Below are 21,779 nucleotides of genomic sequence, written 5' to 3'. Positions count from 1 at the left end.
AGCCTGGTTGGAGCAGATATTTCCAGGAACATGGCAGGGGCTCTGGGTGTGCAGGAACTGTTCTGGGAGCACAGGACTTCCCACTTTGGTGCAGGGATGGTATTTCTGTCCCTTGGATTCACTGCCTCTGAGATAACTTAAACCTTGAAAACTCATCTGCTAGAAGAGCAGAGGGGATGGTTTCATGCAAAGAGTATGTATGGGAGTAGGAGATTCTATGCATGGGGACAGGCTTGCCTGGCAAATCTGCTGAATATTATGACATTTGAGCCCAGATAGTTCCATGCCTGGTGATACCCACTGGATGTTGGTTGTGCCTGTATAAGAGTCATTGGTCACAGACTCATAGGGCTGGTGGGATCTGCTTTTTCCCTTTGCAGTAGTCGGGTCAGAAGCCTCCCGGTCCCCAGAGAGGGGGTTGAGCCAGGCTGCTGAGCACTGGTGGGCCACAGTCAGAGCTGTGTTTGTTTTGGTGCCAAAGTCCTTGCAGCACCATGGGCCTTCTATTCTGTCTTCACACCACTGGTGCTCCTCATCCTGCTCTTCTCACTTGTGGCTGTCCACAAACACCTGGAGCCATGAGGAGCTTTTGAGCTCTGAGGACTGCCATTTTAAGTAACTTTCAGATTGACCATGCTTCTCATAGAGGATATTTTAAAGTGTGTGAGTAGCGCCTCACACGCTGCACCTGGAACAGATCCTATGGAAAAAGTTTTTTTTCTGTTTTGAATGTTTTGGGCCCAGGGCAGGGTGTTTGATTGTATTTGTGTGAGTGTCACATAGCAACCGTGAGGAAAGCACATCTCTTCAAACTAGGGATCTGAAGTCACTGTGACTGGCCAGCATCCAGGGGGCTGATGCAAGCTTGACTCTTGAAACTGTCCAAGTGTTGAAGTCAGCAGCATCTGCATAGTCATTTATCTATTATTAACTAAGTAACTGCTGCTCTGAGTCTAGATGAAGTTAATGTGGCACCACCAGGCGTAGGGATGCTCATAAACTTTCCAGAAAATGTGAGAGTGAAGTTTTGAGAGGTTTGGTGATGGAAGTTGAGGCTGTTCCTCACCTCCCAGACCCAGTCAGTCTAATTTCAATAGAGACCAGGACCTGTTCTTGATGCATTGGAGTGCTGTGACAAGAACAGTGTGGTCTGGTACCTGATATTCTCCCCACAGGCTTTTAGTTGCAGAGGTTCTGGCACAGCACTGCTCCTCCATTCACTGCCTGGTGCCTGCAGACATCCCCTGCCCACAGATCTGCCGTAGAGGGGGAGGTTTCCAGCCATCTCTTGCTGACTTGGGGGGCAGCAGCTCACCAGCAGTGGCATAGTAGCTGGACAGGGAAACAGGAGGGCCAAGCAGCCCTTGCAATTTTGTCAGTATTCTCACAGTCCTGGTAGTTATAAGTAAGTTGTTGAGCAACTGCTGACTTTGACTTCAAACTGGTGAAAGGTTTTTGAGTTTAGAATAAATACAAATTCAGTAAAACTTGCCAAGACCTTCAGCAGAAGCACACAGAGTAACAGACTCAGTGGGTAATAAAAGCTTTAGGCTGGGTTACTGCAGAGCACACGGTACTGACAGTCCACACTGCTGTCACCCACTTTTCTCAGGGCTTTGTAGCAGTCAACGTTGGCTGCAGTGTCAGGGATTGTGCTGTGAGATGGCTCTGGCTGTGCACACGCTGTGAGCAGGGTGCTTGTCAGGCCCCAGATGCCGTTGTTAGGTTCTAGTTCAGAAAGCAAACTGGAGGGAGGGTTTGGGTGTTGGTCACCCAGGTCAGATGGCTTGTTTTTCTGCCAGGAAGTAGAATTGGATTTACAGCAATGTCCTTGCCAGGTGTGGCTGTAAAATTTTCCTGGTGGAGCTGCCTGGCAGCAGGATCTGTAGGAGCATCTTGCTGATGGTGTTTAAAGCTCTGCACAAGAGTGTTGTCGCAGCTAGCCTGGAAGAGAAAGCAAGGTTCAGGGTGGCCGTGGGTCTTAGGATCTGCTGGCAACACAGGATTGTGGCAAGCAAGAAAGGAAGACAAATTTGTCCCAGCTGTGGGCCAGGCTCAGCATCATCTGTTTCAGCACACGATGAGTACTTGCAAAGGATACCACCATTTAAACCTTCCTACCAAAGTCACAGCAGAGAAAAGGAAAGAAGTCCTTGGAAGAGTCCTTGCCAGCACTTGTAGTGCTTGCGTCGCATGTAGGATTCCTGGAGCCAGATGTATGGTGTATTTTATTATTTTTTAATGTTTCCAATTCTTGTGCATGTGAAAGAAAGTTGAGGTGATGCAGGTGCATTCCAGCAGCCCGAGACTGCCTGTTCTGTTACAAACCTTATTCATTCTACTTGCCAGTGCTACACGGAAAGTCTTGGCCAGCACAGAGCCCTGATTGTGGCTGCTCCCATGGGCCGCCCCTGAAGGCTGGGTGGAGACGCAGACCGGACTGCGTTGGTGCCTGGGCCGGTATCGGTGCTCGTTACTGGGGCCGGTGCGTGTTGCCGGTGCCCGGGGTCGGTGCCGGCACCTGCCGGGGCGGGGCGGCCGCGCCCTGCGCGGGGCCAGGCCCGGGCGCCCCCTGGCGGCGGCGGGCGGCGCGGTGGGCGGGGCGGGCGGCGGCCGTCCCGGTGCGGCGGGTGCGGGCTCGGTCTCGCCTTTGTGAGAAGCGGCGCGGAGGCAGAACGGGCGGCGGCGGCGGGTCGGGCCGGACCGGCGGTACCATGTCGTACCAGGGCAAGAAAAACATCCCGCGCATCACGGTGGGTGCGGCGGGCGGGGCAGGGTGAAACTCGGTGCCGGCGTCCGGCGTTGCGGGTCGGAGCGGGGCGGCGGCGCGCAGACAAAGAGCCGCCGCCCGCGCAGGTGTCCCGGCCCCGCTGGTGAACTGTGCTGGGCAGAACCCGCGCCCCCGCGGGCGCAGCGCGGGCTGGAGCGTCTGCGGTGGTCGGTGCCTGGCGGTGCCCGGAGCCGCTGGGATGTTCCCCCGTGCGGTGCCGGAGGGGGCAGGCGGCTGCTCCAGCCTCCCGCAGGGCGCTCCCCATGCTCGGTGCCCCCGCCGAGCAGCTCCTCGGTCTCGCCGCATCAGGTGCGGCGGTGTCGCTGCAGCGCTCCGGGACCCGCCCGGGAGAGGCGGCGGCCGGTGGGTTGGCCCTGGAGCTGCGGGAGCCCCGGTCCCAGCGGTACCCTGCTGTGGCGCTCCCTCTGGGGCTCTCCTGCTCTGATCTCTGCCTGGCAGCTCTGCTCCGCGGCTCGCCCTGCGGAGGCCGCGGAGGGCTTGCTCCTGGGAAGGCAGTCTGGTCTTTCATCTTGTTGGCTTTTCGCTGGCTTCATTGTAGCTTCTGATTTTTTCTGCTGAGGACAGTTCTGGCCCTCTGAAGAAAAAGGAAAAGCAAAGCACTTGAGTTCCATTATTCTTTTTACAAATGTGAACAAAATGCTCTCAAAGAAGCATTAAGATCTTGACCACTGTAAAGAGAAATTCCTTTGTCAGCCTAGATTCTGATGATTTCACAAGCAATAATATGGCTTTACACCTACTGCCTTTTCTGTATCCTTAGACCATAATGGAGACACCCCAACTGCTGCTGCAGGTGGGATTTCTCCCATTTGCTGGGGCTTTTTCTTTATGATACGCTTTATCAATATGCAGGGCTTGTGCCTGCTCCTCTGGGATCCAATGGCAGCTCTCTTCCCTCAGTGGTAACAAAATCTTCCAAGCTGCTTAATTTATCCCTATTAAATCCTTTGCTTTTTTGCTGAAGCTGAAAATGCTGCACTTCTGTCACCTGAGCAATAGGCAGATTGGGCTTTCATGAAGGATGTATTGGAAAACTGGGTATTTGTACTTTCCAACAGCTATTGTTTCAACTGCCTAGTGTATTTCTGGAGATGCAGGAACAGTCCCTCCTGGTTCCTCTTGTACTCACAGTGCTGCAGTCAGTATTTGTAGTCGGTTTCTGCCAGTAACATCTATCTGAAAAATCAGAGTTTGCCTATTGTATCTGCTTGCTGCAGTTTCTCATCTTTTCCAGGACAGCCATTTTAGTGGAGAGGCCAGGAGTACGAGTGAGTGGTGCATGTGTTAGTGCGAGATAAATTTCTGTGCAAATTATTCCCAACGTGGGTTCTAAAAGCCTGGTCAAAAGCTGTATGTGACAGCGTGACAGGCAAGACTGTAGTTATTGATGGAAGGCTGGGAAGTACAGGCATGGCTGTCAGTTGCGCCATGGAGGAAACGGGCACGGGAGGTTAGCCAGAGCTTTGGCTTTCTCAGTGATGGCTCCATCAGCTTGGTATGGATGGGTTGCTCCTCACTGTCTCGTGCTGTGCACCACGCATCAGAGACCACTAAATGTCATATTACTTTTTACATGTGGGCTGATTCTAGGGTGCCCAGCTCAGGAGAATAGCAATTTCAGATCTTGTATGTCTGTTGAGAGACTTTTTATCGATTCCTTTTCTTTGGCTTTTTGGAAAGGTAATCAAAGTATTTCCCCTCTTGCAGTATGTTTTTCTGCAGGAAAAGAGGTGGAAGACTAAAATCATGTCCTGATATTACAAAATACCTGTTAACAGAACTATTGGTTGAATCAAAATTACTCAGTCTTTGTGCTTTTGTCTTAAAATCCTTTCCTAGGCCTGGTAAACTGGAGATCCCATATTTTTTCTTGGTGTGAGCCATGCCCACCCCAGTTCTCCTGCTGGAGCCCACAGACATCATCTCTGTGATGTCTCTGCCACCTCTTAAAACAAGGAGGTCTGTATGGTGTTGGCCAGTATGGTGTTTCAGCTACACATGGGGAAGAAGGCCTCAGTTACTGACTAGACAGGTTTTGGTGAACTGGTAGCTGTCAATATGTAATTTCTAAGCCTCAAACCGTAGGGAATCACAGCGTAGCTGGCAGCTATCTCTCCCTATGACACTAGCCAGGGATTCTTCCATGCTGTTGTGTGATGCATTAGTAAGGAAGAAACAAACTTCTGATGAAACACCTCTGCAATTAGTGTGTCTGCTTTTACAAGGGAAAAAGCAGTAAAACCATACACCTGCTTCTGTGCTCTCCTAATTATGCCCTTGTGCTTTGTAAATGAGGTGAGCACTGTTCTTGGCTGGGTTCAGCAGCCTTCTGGAAGTGCGGCCTGCCTTTCTTTCTGCAGTATTGCTCTGAAGACCACCTGATACTTTGGGATCTCAAAATGACCAGATGATGCTTAAGGGCATCAGGAGCAGAGTGTGGGCCTGAGGGAATGGGGAATAGGTTTGAAAGCTTGATCCCAAATACAAACAGGCAGAGAGACAGGGAGAGTTCTGCATAAAGGCTTACCAGCATGGAGAGGTGTGGAGGGCTGGTGGTTAATCTGGCAGGTTTTGGTGGAGCTGTGCTGGAGGGAAAGCTCCAGGCTTGGCCTCGTAGGCATCTCTTGTGCCTGAAGGCACCAGAAGGCATCACACCAGTGGCAGATGAGCCGTCACTGGCTGCTTTGGAGGTGCTGTCAGCGGTGGAGGTCAGCAGGTCAGTGCCAGGGTCAGGCAGGGCCGCCTGCAGCCACGGCCAGCGCAGCATCTCCCGCTCACGGCTGCTTTGGAGCCCTTTGCCCAAAGGCTGTGCTGGGCACTGGCTCCTCCCTCCCTGGCCGGGCCCCATGGCTCCTGCTGCAGGAGGGCTTTTCCCTCTGCTCAGAGGCTGATGACACAGCCTGACACTGGCTGGTAAGAGCTGTGGTGGGTGTACAGAGACACAGTGAGCCATGATATGGGAACAGTGCATTTATTGTGGTCTGGGGCTGCTCTGGTAGCATGCACTGAAGAAGCCTGGCTTTTAAGTCAGACTCATTTCCTCATAACTGCTTCGTTCTCTTCCTTTCTTCTTTCCCTGTCTCTTGACACCTGGGTGCACTCCTGAATGATGCCAGAGCCTGTGGGCATGTAATTTGAATTTTCCGTATTGAACTTAGTTGCATTTTTTTCCTTGCAGTTAATGGGTGGGTGCTGGTGCAGTCCCTTCACTGTTGGGTGGGCACGGTGGGTTCTAGCAGCGCCTGATCTCCTGAATGGATTCCTTGTTTGTGCTTCAGCCACTGTGGATCTCTCAATTTTGTGTACTGACAGAGTTAGCACTGAGCAGCCCTTCACACTGCCACAGAATGACCTCTTGTGACTGTGGAGCAGGCATATTTCTTGAGCTCATATCAATACTTTGTTCAGTAATTGTCAATGTTACAGTCTCCTGCACCTGTGCCGCCTCTGCCTGACTCCCTTGGCTTCCTCCGGTCTGATGTGCAGGGAAGGGCAGGCCAGCATCAGTATTTGCTAATGCTCCTGCACTCTAGTGAGAACCTGCTCCAGGAATTCGAGAAAGCAAGTTGGAGAGGGCAAGACAAAAACAATGGAGGGCTGTTAGTGGATCTGGGCAGGGAGAATGTTTTTGTTATCATGTCTGTGCTCAGGGCCCTCAGCCCCAAAGCTGAGCATCGTCCAGCATGTGCCCCATGGGGAGAGGCGTGGCTCAGCTGTGCTCTGGCCCAAGCACCTGGGACTGCCAAGCCAGCGCACAGCAGCTGTCCCTGTGCCTCAGCTGCTCCTGAGAGGTGGCTCTGGTCCCCAGGGAGACGTGGCTGTGGTCCCCAGGTCGCTGGTCAAGATCAGGATCGCTGTGTGCTCATGGAGGGCGGGATGTCTGAAGGAGCTGTGCGTGGGGGCTGTGACGTGCCCTTGCTTCCAGGCCCCCCTTAGCACAGTTTGGGCACACCTCTGCCCGATGTGTTAGCTCGGGTCAGGGAAGAAGCGGAGCTGACCCCCGGTCTGCTTTTTGGAGAGGACGGTGAGTGGCAGGAGAACCGGGAGCAGCTCAGCTGAGCTCTTTTCCCGGTGGGAGGAGAGGCTCCCGGTGGGCCGTGCCGGGCGGGGAGGGAAGATGCCCCTTGCCGGGGGTGCCGGCCGTGCGCAGGGCCGGGGGGCAGCGCGGGCAGCCCGCGGCGGGCAGAGCTGCGGCGGGGCTGAGCGCGCCGGCGCTCCCCTCCTTTCCCCACCCAGTTCCTTTGTCTGCGCTGCGTGTGCATGAGATTGCTGTAAAAACGCACGCGGGGCTCTGGGCTTTGGCTGCTGCCGTGGTGCAGGAGTATTCTTTGCATCTTTCTGTTGACAGAAAGGAAGCTGCAAATTCCCACCATGGTGGCGATACTTCAGAAATGGCCCCAAGGGTGGCGGGTGGACAGCAAACCCATTTCCCTGCAGAGCAATTAACCATGCCAGAGCATCACAGGGTGAGGCTGGCATGTGAGCCCTGCTGAAGGCTCTGGTCGGCCCTTGTCCAGGCTCACACTGTAGAAAGGGAGTGTATTTACATGCCAAAACCTGGGTGGGCTGTGGGCAGCAGGGGCAACAGAGAGGAACGTAAGGTGTGATTAAGAGCTGAAGAGTTGTTGGAGGTGTTTTAAGCAGTCAAGTAGACAACATGTTCTCTGGCACAGCAGTCAGCCTATGTCACCTGCATCCATGGCAGGCATATGTGAGATCAGGTTTGCCCCTGTACTGCCTGCAGCTGCTTGTGCAGACTTGTGCAGGTAGAGGTAGGTAGAAGAGCAGGACCTCAGCCCTCCCAGTTCCTCTGGACAGGGTCTGTTCCCCACAGGACAGTGCCCATCCTCTCCCATCAGTGTATACTGAGTTGTCTGGTCCAAAACTGTGAATGCAGGAAGAGCGTAAGGACAGTTCTGGTTGGGGTGTTCCTCTGGTGTCTGCTGCTGGCCATTTTGGTCAATAGAAAGGAGAACAGAAGAGGTGGTAAATCATGAGATTGGAGTGCAGTCCAGTGCCTCCTGGTTTTTGTGTAGACCTGTGAAATGCCTCAGAAGCATTATCCCAAGCTCAGCAGGAGAGTGACAGGTTAGCAGCTGGTTGCCTGTCCTGTTGGTGGTTTTTGAAAGGTGGTAACAGAGGAGAGAGTAACTTGTCTTCTTTAATGCAACTTACTTTACATGATATCATTAGAGACATGCCCTTAGTACAAACTTACTCTAAATGCTGGTGTGTGGCTCATGATGCCTGCAAGTTATGTGCATAATGTCCCAGCATAGGAAGCTTTTGACTTCTCTCTCTATTTTATCGAAGCATATTTGCTGTGTCCCCAGTGACTCTCCCTTGTGCTCAGTCTGCCTCGGTGGCGTTTCTGGCAGCCCCTCTCCCACTTAGAAACAGCTTTAGGAGTATGACATTTTCAATCCTTGCTCTTGTACTGTTGTTTGGAGTGTTAACACAGGTCCAATGACCTTTCTGCAGCATTGGTGGTTGAGGTGAGCAGTGGAAGAGCACCTGTACAGAGTGCTGAGAATCATAAAATCATAATATATTAAAGGAGCTGGAATGGACCTTAAAAGATCATGTAGTCCAAAGCCCCTCTAGTGGGACACTTCCCACTAGATCAGGTTGCTCAAGGACTAAACCAACCCAGCTTTGAATACCGCCAGCATTGGGGCATCCATAACCTCCCATAACCTGCTCCAGTGTCTGCCCACCTTCTCAGTCAAAAGTGAACGAAGCATGTGTGTTATGTGCTCCTGACAGCTGCTGTGCTCTTCCCTTTTCAGAGTGATCGTCTCCTTATTAAAGGAGGGCGAATAGTCAATGATGACCAGTCATTCTATGCTGACATTTACGTGGAGGATGGCCTCATAAAGTAAGTATTGAATTTCTCTTATCTTCATCTCCTCTTAAACCAGCTTCAGGTTGGCTGGTTATTGGCTTTTTGTGGATGCGGTCTTGTGCCCAACTTGCTAAGCAGTAAAACTTGAATTCTGCAAAGAATAGAGTGAGCAATTAAAAACCTTTAGTGATGGATTCATCTCCGTAAAAGCAGTGGGAAGAGCTGCTGATTTATTGCTGTGAGGACAGTAAAGTGAGCAGTTCTGTCCGCAGAATTTTTGTTACACTGGGGGAAAAAAACCTGCAAAGTGAGTCATCTTGAATGAAGTGCAAAAATGGAATTTGTTTCTCATTTTTACCTCCTCAGTGTGCCAAGGAAATCAGAAGTTTTCCACTAAAACCAACTTACCTTTAATCTTGATTTATCAAGGAGCACTGAGAAAGGCTTGATGAAAGTAGGATTTCTGAAGGAAGAGATTTGAAGGCTGAGTTGAACAAATGGACACATAAAGGGGTTGAGGGAACAGGGGCTGAAAAAGGGAATGCTGAGGTTCAGGTGACTTGGCCTGCAGGAGGGCTGGCTATGTCAAGTTGTGCTCAAACAGGACAGGGTCCAGAGCACTATAGTTGTGTATTAGGTTCCATTTATGCTGGAACTCTCTAGATTTCTTGTTTTCAGAAGACATTTTTAGGTACTTGTGATTTTAGCTGCCTTCACTACAGTGTGGCCCTGCTGATAGCAAAGTTGTCCTTCAGGGTCACAGAAGAGACAAGCTGAGAGGGGGGAACTGTGCACTTCTTGGGAAGACAGGGAGCCCAGAGCTTGCAGGTTGTGCCACAAGGCCAGCAGGCTGCAGCCTGTCTGCCTGGACACTTGCTGAGCTATTTCCCAGGTCCCAGGAGTCCCTTCACTCTTGGGACTTTGTGCTGTGAGCAGCATTGCAAGTCCCTGATAAGCCCTGAGCTGGTCTAGCAGCTGTGGCATTACAGTGGAAATCATCTTTATCTGTGAGTAAGCTCAGACTTGATCCTTACTTAAGGTGGGCAGAAGGATGGGAGACAGGAGAGATTAGGGGTGTAGCTCACTTGGAAGCAGGGCTGGTGTCGGGTTTTGTGAGCATGCACCCTGGGTGAGCAGTTGGAGCTGCTACCCTGGAAATGCGTGCTGCAGCCTGTTTCCTGAGCCTGTATGGGATGAGGTGTCCTAGGCAGGTTCTCACCACATGCTGCAGATTGCCATCAGAGCATACTCCCCAGCTACCCCAACCCAGTGTGTGCCCCAAGGCAGCAGGTGCCATCCAAGTCACCTGCAGAGCAGCTGGACAGATGGCAGCCACCCCTGGACTAAGCACAGCATGGGTGTAAGCAAGCCAGACAATCCTGTATGTTGCTGCAGAGTGGAGTGAGCCTGTGTCTGGGAGCAGGACAGAGTGGGGTGTTCCTGCTGGCAGGGAGCTTACCTGGCAGTCCCTGGCTGAGCTGTTGAGAGATAAGTTTCGGCAGGTTTTCCTTTGTGAGAGTATCTTGGTGTGATCTTATCAGGCAGATTGGAGACAACCTGATTGTTCCTGGAGGGGTCAAAACCATAGAAGCCAATGGGAAGATGGTGATCCCCGGAGGAATTGATGTCCACACTCGCCTGCAGATGCCATACAAGGGAATGACCTCTGTGGATGATTTCTTCCAAGGAACAAAAGCAGCTCTGGCTGGTGGAACCACCATGATTAGTAAGTGCAGTAGGCATGGCCTGTGCATGACACCAGCCAGCACTCCTGCAAGGTCACCCAGTTCTTTATTTTTTATGTGCTTTTCTCAGTCTTCTGTGTTTTCAAAGCCCATGACAATGCATTCATACTTTCTGTGATCTCTGACAATGCACTCAAGGGAGTAAGGATTGGGATGAATCTTTTGATCCTTTGTAATGATGAAATGATAGGACAGGAGATGTGCACAGGACAACTTGGCCTTGGAGATCCTGGGTTCTGCAGTGCTTGTCTGCAGCCACTGTTGCCTCTGGGACCCTCAGAAAGGAGCAATGGCATAACTTGTCTGTTAAATAACAGTAGGGCAGCATGGTGCTCAGATGGCTCTGAGCAGAGGAGCAGAGCAGTGTGTTGGCATCCCACACTGCTCAAAAATGAATAGTGCTAGCGAAAAAGGAAAGGGATTTCTGAGGTCCTTCCCTGAAGGATGCTATGGCTGTGCACTGGTTTGAGGTCCAGGTGTTGTCCTGTGCAGTGGTTGCTGCTGTTTGCACTGACGGGTTTCTTGGGATGCAGGAGCAAGTGTTGATCCTTCCAATAAAGGGCTAAATTCTTTGTCCTCCCCCCAACATTTTTCCTTCCTCTGTGCCAAAAAAAAAAATGTTTTGTGAAATGGTCTGTGGCAAGGTGTGGAGATTCCATGCTGTGCAATAAAAGATGCATTAGTGTTGCAGTGTGGCAGGAGGCTGTGTGCTAATGGGGTGGGAGTGGGGATGGGGAAAGACAAGGCTCTTCAGCTTTCAGACAGTTTCTCAGCAGAAGCTGAGTGTAAAAACCCCTGATCCTATGCCAGAGGCCATTAAACAAAGGCTCTGTGCACTTCCAGTAAATGCACTTGAGGAGCCGAGGCATGTTGTGAAGGTGGACTGCCCTGAGGCTGTTGAGGAGGCCAGCCTGGGGTGGTGGAGCTGCCAGGCCACGGTGGCATGGGCAGGCTGGGAAGGGAGCCCTTGCCCAGCCCTTGCTCTGCTGTGCCCCTGCAGTGGATCACGTGGTGCCAGAGCCGGAGTCCAGCCTGGCCGAGGCGCTGGAGCGGTGGCGGGAGTGGGCTGATGGCAAGGCCTGCTGCGACTACGCCCTGCACGTGGACATCCCCCACTGGAGCGACCGCGTCCGGCAGGAGCTGCACACCATGGTCCAGGAGAAAGGTTTGTGTCTTGGGGCTCCCTGCCTGGCCTTGGCCAGCCCTGTCCCCTGGCCAGGGAGGACAAGAGGTGCCTGCGGGGATTTGCAGAGCTGCCAGCAGGAGCTGTGCCCCAGAGGGTGGCTGATGGGGAGGGTGGCCAGAGCAGGCAGCCTAACTTACCCAGCTCACCTCTCTCTCCCCTCTGCCCTGCCCCAGGTGTTAACTCCTTCATGGTGTATATGGCCTACAAGGATTTGTACCAGATGTCCAACACTGAGGTGAGACCCCCTGCACCATGGTGGTTGTGTTGATTCAAGGAGCAGTGCAGGATGACAGCCATGGTGGGCATAGGACAGCTCATAAGGCTGGTACTTGCTGCTCCTCACCTCTACCCTGGCTGCCTGTGCATAGCTGCTCCAGGCTGTGCTGTGGGCTGGCTGGGCTCCCGCACTGCCAGGTGGAGGCACAGGTCTAGTGTGGAGATCACCAAGAACATCTGCTGGTGACTGCATCCTTCAGAGAGCTGGTCTCTGCACAGCCAGAGCTCTGCCTGGCATGGCTACACTGGGTCCTGCTGCTGCCAGGGCCATGGGTGGAAGGGCCATGAGGGGTGGCAGGGCCACAGGCAGCCTGCTTACTAATGTTTTTTTCTTGTCTCTCTTTTAGCTGTATGAGATTTTCAGCTGCCTAGCAGAGCTAGGTGCCATAGCTCAAGTTCATGCAGAAAACGGGGATATAATTGCACAGGTAACTAACTACTTCTGGCATGCAAGAACTGAAAATATGGCAGGCAGATTTGGTCTGGGGCATTAGCAAAATGACTCTGACACTAGACATCTTGTGCAAAGGTGATATCTTTGCTGTTCAGAAGCAATATCAAAGTTCGCAAGATTTTTTGCTGTGAATACCTTGTGCATAAGCAAATCTGAAATAGTGCATAGCAATTACCTAAATGGAAGTGAGTGTCCATCAGGTAGGATATGTTTGCTACAGCTGCCTTCAGTGAGGAGAGGCAGAGACCTTTGCCTTGCACATAACAAGGAGAGGAAAAGTCCATTGAGAACTGCCTTGGCAAGAGAGATTTTCTCCCTGTAAGCAAACAGGTAGCTAATGAAGCTGGATTCACAAGGCAGATGTTCTGTGGGACGTGGTTGACTGATCAAGTGGGTAGTGTGTATTGGCCTACTGTGTTGTAGTTGGTGCTGGGTGACAGAAGGTCCAAATGCTTTCGACTCTCATTAAGACACAGAAGACATTGCTCAGTTAAGCACTACAACTATTTGATTTTTTTTCTCTCTTGTTCTTGGGAGTTAAGGAGCATGAACCAAGACGTCATTCTTTGAGCATCTTTTCAGACTACAAGAAGTAGTTTTTGTTTGGACTTTTTAGAGCTGCAGTGCACAGTTGGATGGCTCCTTCACATGAGAACCGAGTGGTCAGAGAAATTGTATTGACCAGAGCTTATCTCTATATTTTAGCACCTGCCTGATCATAAAATGCCCCAAAATTACTAATTGGTAGCACTTCACAGACCTGGAGAGGAAACTGGAGAGAATTGGGAGTTTTGTAGCCCTGTTGTGTTGCCACATTTCATTGTTCTTGTTTCACTGAAGTGGTTTAACTCATTGTCTGCCCTCCCATTGCCCCATGTTCCCTCCTCTTTCAAATCCCTTGAGGGTACAGCAGCCTCTCACCATGCCTGGTGGTCCCACATGACAGAGGGTGTTGAAGGTCCTAAGGGAAGGGCTTGACACAGAGGGGATCTACTTTTTTGTGGTCAGTAGTTTCAGTCCTGTAATATCCCTCTGTTCTTTTGATGTCCTAGGAACAAGCCAGGATGTTGGAGATGGGAATAACAGGCCCTGAAGGCCACGTGCTGAGCAGACCTGAGGAGGTAAGATGCAGAGGACAGCTCAGCCTTGCTTCACTGAAGAGTTTTCCCAGTCACAGTAAGGCTCAGCGTGTTCAGTGGGGCCGAGCAAGCATCAGGGCAGGGGAGAGTGTGTGTACATCCAGGGGTATCCATTTTTACAGGCACTGCTGTCTTTTTCATCAGCAGCCCAGGAAACAGCGAGTGCATGTTTGTGATAGACATTTCTTAGTAGTGCTTGAGTTGCCCAGCAGAGACAGAAGCCCTTGTTCTGAGTCTCACAGAAAGGAATCAATCAACCAAAATGTCTGCATGGCAGTCTTTGAGGCTGCTTTGGGGGCATTTGTCTTACATAGGTGACTCCATAGGTGTGAGAAGCCTAAGAAGAATCTACTGACGAGTTTTAGAATTCACTTTTCACATGTAAGTGCTGGCAGATTCCAGACTTTTCCTCCTTTGTATCTGCTTAGTCTCTAAAGTGTGTTTCAGAGGCAGATGGACAAAGCCATTGTTTGAAGGAGTGGGAGGGAAAGAGAAGGGGAATTCCCTGGTTACAAATGATTGTCAGAACACTAATGAGATTACTTCTAATTTTAGCTTGTATGGATTTTTCTGTTTGGTCCATTAATATGAGTTGAGTCTAATTTTAGATAGGTTCCCTTCACATAACTCCCTGCTGAGAGGTGCTTTGACTTCCCACAGCATGTAAAAGAAGAAAACAATAGGAATTTGGTACAGTAGCAAAGTTGGGCAGCACAGGGACAGATTTGTACTTCAGGTTCTTCTGAAATAAAATCCGTTGGCTTAAATTAAAAGTGTAGGAAGTTAGCTGTTTTTGGGTTAGTAACAACATAGATGGCCTAGTGTAATAACAGTACTTGCTCTCTTTGAAATATAAGAGTATAAAGCATTTTCCTGTACAGGGAAGAGTCTCAATGTCAAACACAATGGCTCAGAGTCCCTCTTATTTTTATGACTCTAACCTGTTGCCACTAGTTGGCAAGCTGAAGTGCAATTACGGGAAGCTGTGGTTGTGCCCAGATTTGAGAACTGTCCTATTACCATAAGCAGTGCAGATCTCATCCAAGGCCAATAAAACATTGTTAGGTTTTTGATCTTGAAATGCCATTAAAGTATAAGGCAAGTGAGAACAGTGCAAGGCTGTAGATATTATGCATTCAGCCAAATCCAGATCTCATTGCCTTTGAAAATAAACAGTGTCCTTCTTCCAGAACATACTCTTCCTTGGAAAATGTTAGGTGGAGCACAAATGACCCTGGCTACCACATAAAGCCTGCAGGCAGATGGCAAAGCATTAGGGGAGTGGTCTGTGGCTCTGTGGGTCTTCTCTTCTGTCCTGGAGGGACCTCAGTGGGGGTTAAAGGCATGTTCTTCTGTCAGGTGATGGTGGTGACTTGGTAGGGCAGGATGATGCAGCTCCAGATGGTAACCTGCTCTGAAGGTATGCAGTGATGGCTGTTTGCTCCTGTCCAAATGTTAAACCCCATCAACTACTATAGCCCATAAGTATGGTGACAAAAAAATCACTTATTGCTTAAATTTCTATTTAAAGAGTCTTTAAGAAGAGAAAAACCTCTTTTCACTGTGCAGCAAATAGAGAGGAGTAGAAGTGCATGTGTGTCTGGATGCAGTGCTCTGCTTCTCTGCCCTGGGACATTTCGGCTGGCATGGTCCCAGGCATTGCCCTGCGGGCTGGATCATTGTGTCTTTTTAAGGCTTCTGTTTTGAGCTTTCTCAAGCCAACACTTGAGGCCAAATTGTGGAGCAAACACTTGGGGAACTCTGGGGCTGAGCTCAGGCTGAGCACAGGCTGATGTAATGTTCCAAAGATATCCTTCCTGGTGGAAATCTACCCTCCACTAACAGCAGGACAGTGAAATGAGGCAGCTATCAGCCGGCTGGGATAAGCAGAAGCTGCACTACAGTATGGCTAGGCCTCAAACACAAGCAGCCTGCCACCCTGCAGCCCTCTGCACCCTGCCATGGGGGTGACACGGGACATCTGGTTAAACCTGCTGCAGCTGTAGGACAGCCTGGAGCAGAGGAGTGCTGTGAAAGGGTGGACCTTCCCACTGCCTGGCAGCAGCCTGCAAGCTGGGCTGGGCAACAGTCCCTGGGCTCCTTGGGCTGTCGTGAGAGCTGGAACCAGGCAGTGGAAAAAACAGCAGATGCAGCTCTGCTGACCCCTGAGCAGGGTTCAGACAGTGCTCCTGTGCCAGGCATTGTGCTGCTGTAGCCTGCCTTTGGGCCAGGCCCTGGGGAGACGGAAGCTTCCCCCCTCAGGTCTCCCTGCTGAAACTGCCCTGGGGGAGTCAAGGGTAAAAGCGAGGGTACGGAGTGTCTGCAGCAATCAGTGGTGTGTTGGGAGAACAGGGGCTCCTCCCTGCCCAGCCAGTCCTCCTCTGCAGCTGTGTGCCATCCTCTCTTCCAGCTGGAAGCAGAAGCTGTCTTCCGGGCCATCACTATTGCCAGCCAGACCAACTGTCCTCTCTACGTGACTAAAGTGATGAGCAGAAGTGCTGCTGACCTCATCTCACAAGCCCGAAAGAAAGGTGAGTGGCAGCTGGTGCTACACTCAGCCCTGCTGCTGCCACCAGGATGCTGGATTATGTGGTCCTGGTGTCCTCGTGGTTATTTTGCCAAGATCAGCACTGTGCTTCAAGTGCTGTCTAGTGCTTCCCCTTCTAGGGAGCAGATAGCTTAGGAGTTTGCCTGACTTGTGAAGGGCAGGGTGACACTGCAGTAGGACACGTGGAGCCACCTCCTGTCAGGTAACATCCATATGTGGGGCACAGGTAGGAGCAATGTTTTAAACACCACAGTTTGCAGCTTGAAGGGCTTAATGAGGATACTTGTTCAATGCATGTGGGCTGAGCTGCTGTGTAGAGCTCTGGCCTCCCTTTGAAATGCTCGCCCCTTGGAAGTGCTTGGGTGCCTTTTCAGGTGTCTGGAGCTCCATTTGTCAGTGGTGCTGGAGCACAGAGATGCCCCACAAGCTCAGGCATGTGCACGGCTCTGTTCAGCGGGCTCTGCGCCCCTGCCCCACGAGGTGTGAAGGGGTGCATGAAGATTTGTGCCCTTGAGCAGGAGGACCCTATGGTGATGGCATGGGTCTGGGTGTTCTCAGGACATTGCAGGCTGTTAGTAGTGCTGTGGAGCAGAGAATGCCACCAGGCTCTACTGAAACACTGTTCTTTCTGTGCCCTTCTGCAGGCATTGTGGTGTTTGGTGAGCCCATCACGGCCAGTCTAGGGACTGATGGAACACACTACTGGAGCAAGAACTGGGCAAAGGCTGCGGCATTTGTGGTCTCTCCGCCACTGAGCCCAGATCCAACCACTCCTGACTACCTTAACTCCCTCCTGGCCAGGTGAGTGACAGCTCTGCTGGGGGTACTGCTAGGAGAAAGTGTACTCTGGATGGGGAAGAAAGAGGTTAGTCCAGCCTGAACTACTTCACTGGTATGTAATGAAATGGCTCTGACTCCAAGCCATGTTGGTTTGTCCTCAAGTTGAGGGGGGACATGTTAAGCTTAACATCACTAATGAGAAAAATACCAGTAGTCATGAACCATTTTAAAAGCCCTGAAGAAGACAGAGAAATGAGGACAAGCTAAAACAGACTTGTCAATGGAAGGATTCACCGAGCTGGAGAAGTGGGGAATGGATGCTTGGATTGGGATGCTGGATGATGATGCACGATGCTGCACCAACATGGAGAGCGTTAGAGTTTAGACAGGCTCCTGGGGACCCCAGTCAAATACAAAGCAGATATAGTCACACACCTATACAGGTGAGAAGTAGCAGAGTCTGCAGAGTGCAGGACCTTCAGGAGCAGCTCCTGCACATCTGCCTGGGATGGCAGGTTATTTTTTCATCCTGAAGGCAAGAGGGTGAACAAAAGGATTTTTTGAAAACAAAGACAAACAAAAAAAAGCACTTCAGCAATTTGCAACGACCTTTCACAGTTACACTCCATTCTCTCACTGGCAAGGCCAGCACAGCAGCTGAGGACACTGCATGTTTCTGTCTGTGTGCCATGTGTCCATCCCTCTCCACTCTCAGCCCATGTTTGTACATCAGTTGTGCGTGTGCTGCCTGGTCTGTTAGCCAGGGGAGTGGCTGATTCTGAGGGGATTGTAAATGGAAACATCCTTTGAAGTGATGCTGGAAACATCTCTACCAAGGTGAACAAGGGATGAAGACTCACTAAGAGGTGTCTCCAGCAGGGCATGTTAGGACTCTGGGTTGTGCCAGAGTGGAGATGCTGTGTCGGTGTGTAAGAGAAGGGCCAGTGCATTTGCAGTCTGAGTATGCAGCTTACCCTGCATTTTACATCAGGTGTTCATTTGTCAGTGAACAAGAGAGACCTCAGTGCATACTGGATGTATGATATAGGTGCAGGTCTTAACAAGTAGCAAGGAAATGTGAGCCCAGCTCCTGAATTGGTTTTCTACTCCTTACCTTCCACTTCTAATGTAGCCCAGACCTCAAAGAAGACACAAGCAATTCTTGGTCCCTGCAGCTCATAGGTGTCTGTCCTGACACCTCTGCCATACCGTTTTCTCTGAGGCTGCAGCAGGAGGAGAGACTGTGAGGTTCCAGCTGGGCTGGATGGCTTGTTTGTCTCCAGCAGGAAGCACGTTGTGTCGCCATTCTGGGCCTCTGTCTGTACAGTTCATCAGACATATAGCAGAAATGATCAGAGGAAGGTGGAGATTACCAGTGGATTAGGGCAGATTTGCAGCCTCAAGGAGAGTCACTGTCTGCACTGTCGAGGTGCTTGAGGCCCATTGCCTCATGCAGGCAGTGCTGGGAGCTGGCCTGCCTTGGTCTGCTTCCTTTTGCCTGGCAGCATTGACTTTCCAGTTGCTGCCTGTCCAATGTTACCTGAGGAGCAAGTAGCAGCTGGGTGACTTCCAGGGAGCCATGGACAGCTGCTTTCCCTGCCTTGTCTGTGGGCAGCTCGCTGGCCTTTCCTATTTCCTAGGAGCAGGATGGGTCAGGGTATCTCATCTGTCCAGGTAGCCCTTTGGGCAGAGGGTGTAGCATTTCTGGGCTTCCTGCATAGAGCTGCTTCTGGGCAGTCCAAACTCCTTCCATCCCATTGCAGCAGGCTTTCACAGGGTGGGGGAGGACTGTGCCAGCCCTCAGCATGCAGGAGCTGGCAGTGCACAATGCAAGGGCTGGCTTGTGCAACTGGGAGACAGCCCTGGAGCAGAGGGGCCTCTTCCTCCCTCTGTGGCAGAAGGGTTCTCTCAAGCAGACCTGACAAACTGCCAGAAATGGGGTTCAGTATGAAAGGACATCTGGCCTGACACAAAGATCGCCCTGTTCCCTAGGACCTGAGCTGTTGGCTTTTCTTTTGTACTGATGCTGTCTGTGCTCAGGTGGGTGGCACAGCTCGGCCAAGGTCTCTTGCCCCCATGTGACACAGCTGCCCCAGAGGCTGGGTCAGGTGGAAGTCTTCAGGCTGAGGGAATGTGGGAATGAGGGTGCAGAGTAAAAAACTGAGCTTGTGCCAGAGAAAATCCATATCCCTCATGTCTCTGTTGCTGTCTGACTGCAAACGACTGACAGTGGGTTTGTTCCACCCTGTGCAGTGGTGATCTGCAGGTGTCAGGAAGTGCCCACTGTACCTTCAGCACCGCGCAGAAAGCCATTGGAAAAGACAACTTCACAGCAATCCCAGAAGGAACCAATGGCATAGAGGAACGAATGTCTGTCATCTGGGACAAAGCAGTGGTGAGAGTCCAGCCAGGGAAGGGGCAGAGTGGGAAGAGTTGGTTTTGGTTGCCATCTCACACACCCATGCTACTGCCCCGTAGAGCTGCGCACCAGCTTGTTCCCTCTCTGGCTTTGAGAGTCAAATCAAGCTGGGGCAGGAGAGATGGTTGTCACAGGCTTGGGGTGAACATCCAGAAGCTGTAACTGTGCCTCCAGTTCTTGGTCTGTCTGGCACTAGCTAGTAAGATCAGCCTCAGAAGCTTGGGCCCAGCCAGCCAGCACCTTGTGTGGGAGTGAGGATGGTGCTTCCCAGGGCTCTTACTCACCCTTTCCCCATAGATGGACTTAGTTCTCTTTGTGTGTGTGCAGGCCACTGGCAAGATGGATGAAAACCAGTTTGTGGCTGTGACAAGCACTAATGCTGCCAAAATCTTCAACCTGTATCCACGAAAAGGGAGAATAGCAGTGGGATCCGACAGTGATCTGGTTATATGGGATCCTGATGCAGTAAAAATCATCACAGCAAAAACCCATCAGTCTGTAAGTCCTCTGCTCTTCTGTGTGAACGCTGGAGGGTGGTGTGTGAGTAGTTTTGTAGAAAGGTCGCCTGGCTGCCGGGAGCTTGGTACTGTGCTGCTTGGCTCTGAGGAGGAGGGACTGAGACCAGGCTCTGGGCCCTAGGCACATGGGCCTTTTTTCACACTGCTTGAGCATTCTTCTCCTGACCATGGCCTATGCAACTGGAAAGACACACATTTCTCCTTACCTTGGTTCCTCTTCCAGGCACAAATATTTTTCCTGGCATTGCCACAGTGCTTTGTTTGTGCCTTACCTCAAGCCTAAGTCCTGCCTTTGTCTGCTCTGGGAGTTCTTCCTCACACTGAGCTTCAAACCAGCAGGTCCTGGTTCATGTTGGGAACTCTGGTGGGCTTTTACTGTGATGGGCTAGTGAGCAACAGGAGGCCTCTGAGCATGCAAGGCTTTAGGGGTGTCTTCTGCCTGCATTGGTGACTCCAGCAGTGAGGTGTGGGGACTGACCCACCCTGAGTGGGCAGGCAGTGCTCTTGTCCCTCCTGACCATCATCCTGGGGTTGCTGCAGGTGGCTGAATACAACATCTTTGAGGGGATGGAGCTCCGTGGGGCCCCACTGGTTGTCATATGCCAGGGGAAGATCATGCTGGAGGATGGCAACCTGCATGTGACCCAGGGGACTGGACGATTCCTGCCCAGCAGCCCTTTCCCTGACTACGTCTACAAGCGCATCAAAGCCAGGAGGAAGGTGAGGAGGTGGGGATGCCAGGAGACAGAGCTGGGTTATTGGTAGGCCAAATTGCCCTCAATAACTGCTTGGTTTTCATTTACTGTTCTTGCTGGACCCTGTAAGCAGTGCTGCAAATTGCTGTTGTATTTTGAATATACAAAATAACTGAGGCTTGGATAGGGAGCCCTTTGTGTTAGTGATGTGTCATGGTGGAGACAGATGCTCCTTAAGGTTAGCAGTGGTAATGTCTCTTCTCATCCTGTCCTGCTGCAGCAGGAGTCTGGAGGGAAACACTGTTTAAAAGGAAGAGATTGGCCAAAATCGCCTTCTCCTGCCTGATTTGTGCAGCATAAACCCCATCACGGTGATAGCCTCTTGCACTGGCTCTGCACACCTTGCAGGGCCGTGGGGCTGTGCCAGGCCTCAGTGCTGCAGGACTTAGAGTACGTAGCAATGTCCCCCCTTCTGCAGGGGGACTGAGGAGCTGGTGGATGGCTGGAGCTTGATGTTCCCTGGGCTCAGAGAAGTGTCATTGTCCTCTTCTCTCTGGTGACAGATGGCCGAGGTGCATGCTGTGCCCCGGGGCTTGTATGACGGACCCGTGTTTGACCTGACCGCCACCCCCAAGGGGGGCACCCCTGCGGGGTCAACTAGGGGGTCCCCCACACGTCAGACACCGCCCGTCAGGAATCTCCATCAGTCTGGATTCAGCCTGTCAGGTGAATACATGTTGTGGCTGGGCTGGGAGGGGGCAGAGCCACTGGCCATATGTTTCTGTCCCTGGCCTGAGGCAAAGGGCAGTTAGGGGTGGCCTGCAGCAAGGTATGCACAAGAGTGGATGATGGCAGGGCAAGATGCTGTATGTCCCTTAGAGGACATGGCTGGAGCTGCACCTTATAGGAGTAGCCAGGCAGACTACCTGGAGGCCACCGTGGCCATGGAGGCCAGCACAGCATCCAATGCTGTTCCTGCTGTGTGGGTCTCTTCACAAAGCATCTGCAGAGACTTTAAAGCTGCTGTGGCTCTGAGTTGCTACTGGAGTTGGAGAGGGAGCGGGTTGCAGTAGGTAGCCTCTGGAGGGCCTTGGCAGGACTCCAGGCTGCCTGACTGCTCAGTCCTGTGAAGAAGATGCTCTTAACTTTACTTTCCCCGTTCCCTTTGTACTGTCTCATCCTATCCCAGGTACCCAGGTTGATGAAGGCATGCGCTCAGCAAGCAAGCGCATTGTCGCACCCCCGGGAGGCCGCTCCAACATCACCTCCCTGAGCTAAATGTCCTGGCTGAGGAGGAAACAAAACCCCTGTTCAAGCAAAGGAAGAAAAATGGTACATTGGTGTTGAAGAATGAAAAGAAATAAACCTGTTCTGAAGAATCAA

The 21,779-nt window shown here is 51.6% G+C and overlaps 1 protein-coding gene across 2 annotated transcripts in view; it reads left to right on the top strand.

The window, feature by feature from the left end:
- DPYSL3 (dihydropyrimidinase like 3) overlaps positions 1 to 21,779 on the top strand; it is a 25,680-nt gene extending 3,901 nt beyond the window's left edge. The window contains exons 1-14 of one of the 2 annotated variants that reach the window (XM_050979747.1): positions 2,619 to 2,753; positions 8,581 to 8,669; positions 10,178 to 10,362; positions 11,382 to 11,546; positions 11,741 to 11,802; positions 12,191 to 12,271; positions 13,350 to 13,418; positions 15,847 to 15,967; positions 16,629 to 16,785; positions 19,018 to 19,159; positions 19,511 to 19,681; positions 20,242 to 20,421; positions 20,960 to 21,122; positions 21,586 to 21,779. In XM_050979747.1, coding sequence (XP_050835704.1) covers positions 2,715 to 2,753; positions 8,581 to 8,669; positions 10,178 to 10,362; positions 11,382 to 11,546; positions 11,741 to 11,802; positions 12,191 to 12,271; positions 13,350 to 13,418; positions 15,847 to 15,967; positions 16,629 to 16,785; positions 19,018 to 19,159; positions 19,511 to 19,681; positions 20,242 to 20,421; positions 20,960 to 21,122; positions 21,586 to 21,674 — 1,713 coding nt within the window. In that variant the 5' untranslated portion in view covers positions 2,619 to 2,714 and the 3' untranslated portion in view covers positions 21,675 to 21,779. Of the gene's footprint in view, positions 1 to 2,618; positions 2,754 to 8,580; positions 8,670 to 10,177; positions 10,363 to 11,381; positions 11,547 to 11,740; positions 11,803 to 12,190; positions 12,272 to 13,349; positions 13,419 to 15,846; positions 15,968 to 16,628; positions 16,786 to 19,017; positions 19,160 to 19,510; positions 19,682 to 20,241; positions 20,422 to 20,959; positions 21,123 to 21,585 lie in introns of those variants that run through there. The other variant, XM_030229306.2, reaches the window with a different exon arrangement.

This window comes from Serinus canaria, chromosome 13 (genome assembly GCF_022539315.1).
Source record: "Serinus canaria isolate serCan28SL12 chromosome 13, serCan2020, whole genome shotgun sequence".
NCBI classification, from domain to species: domain Eukaryota; kingdom Metazoa; phylum Chordata; class Aves; order Passeriformes; family Fringillidae; genus Serinus; species Serinus canaria.
Note: the sequence above shows the minus strand (reverse complement) of the source record. Positions and strands in the feature narration are given on the sequence as shown.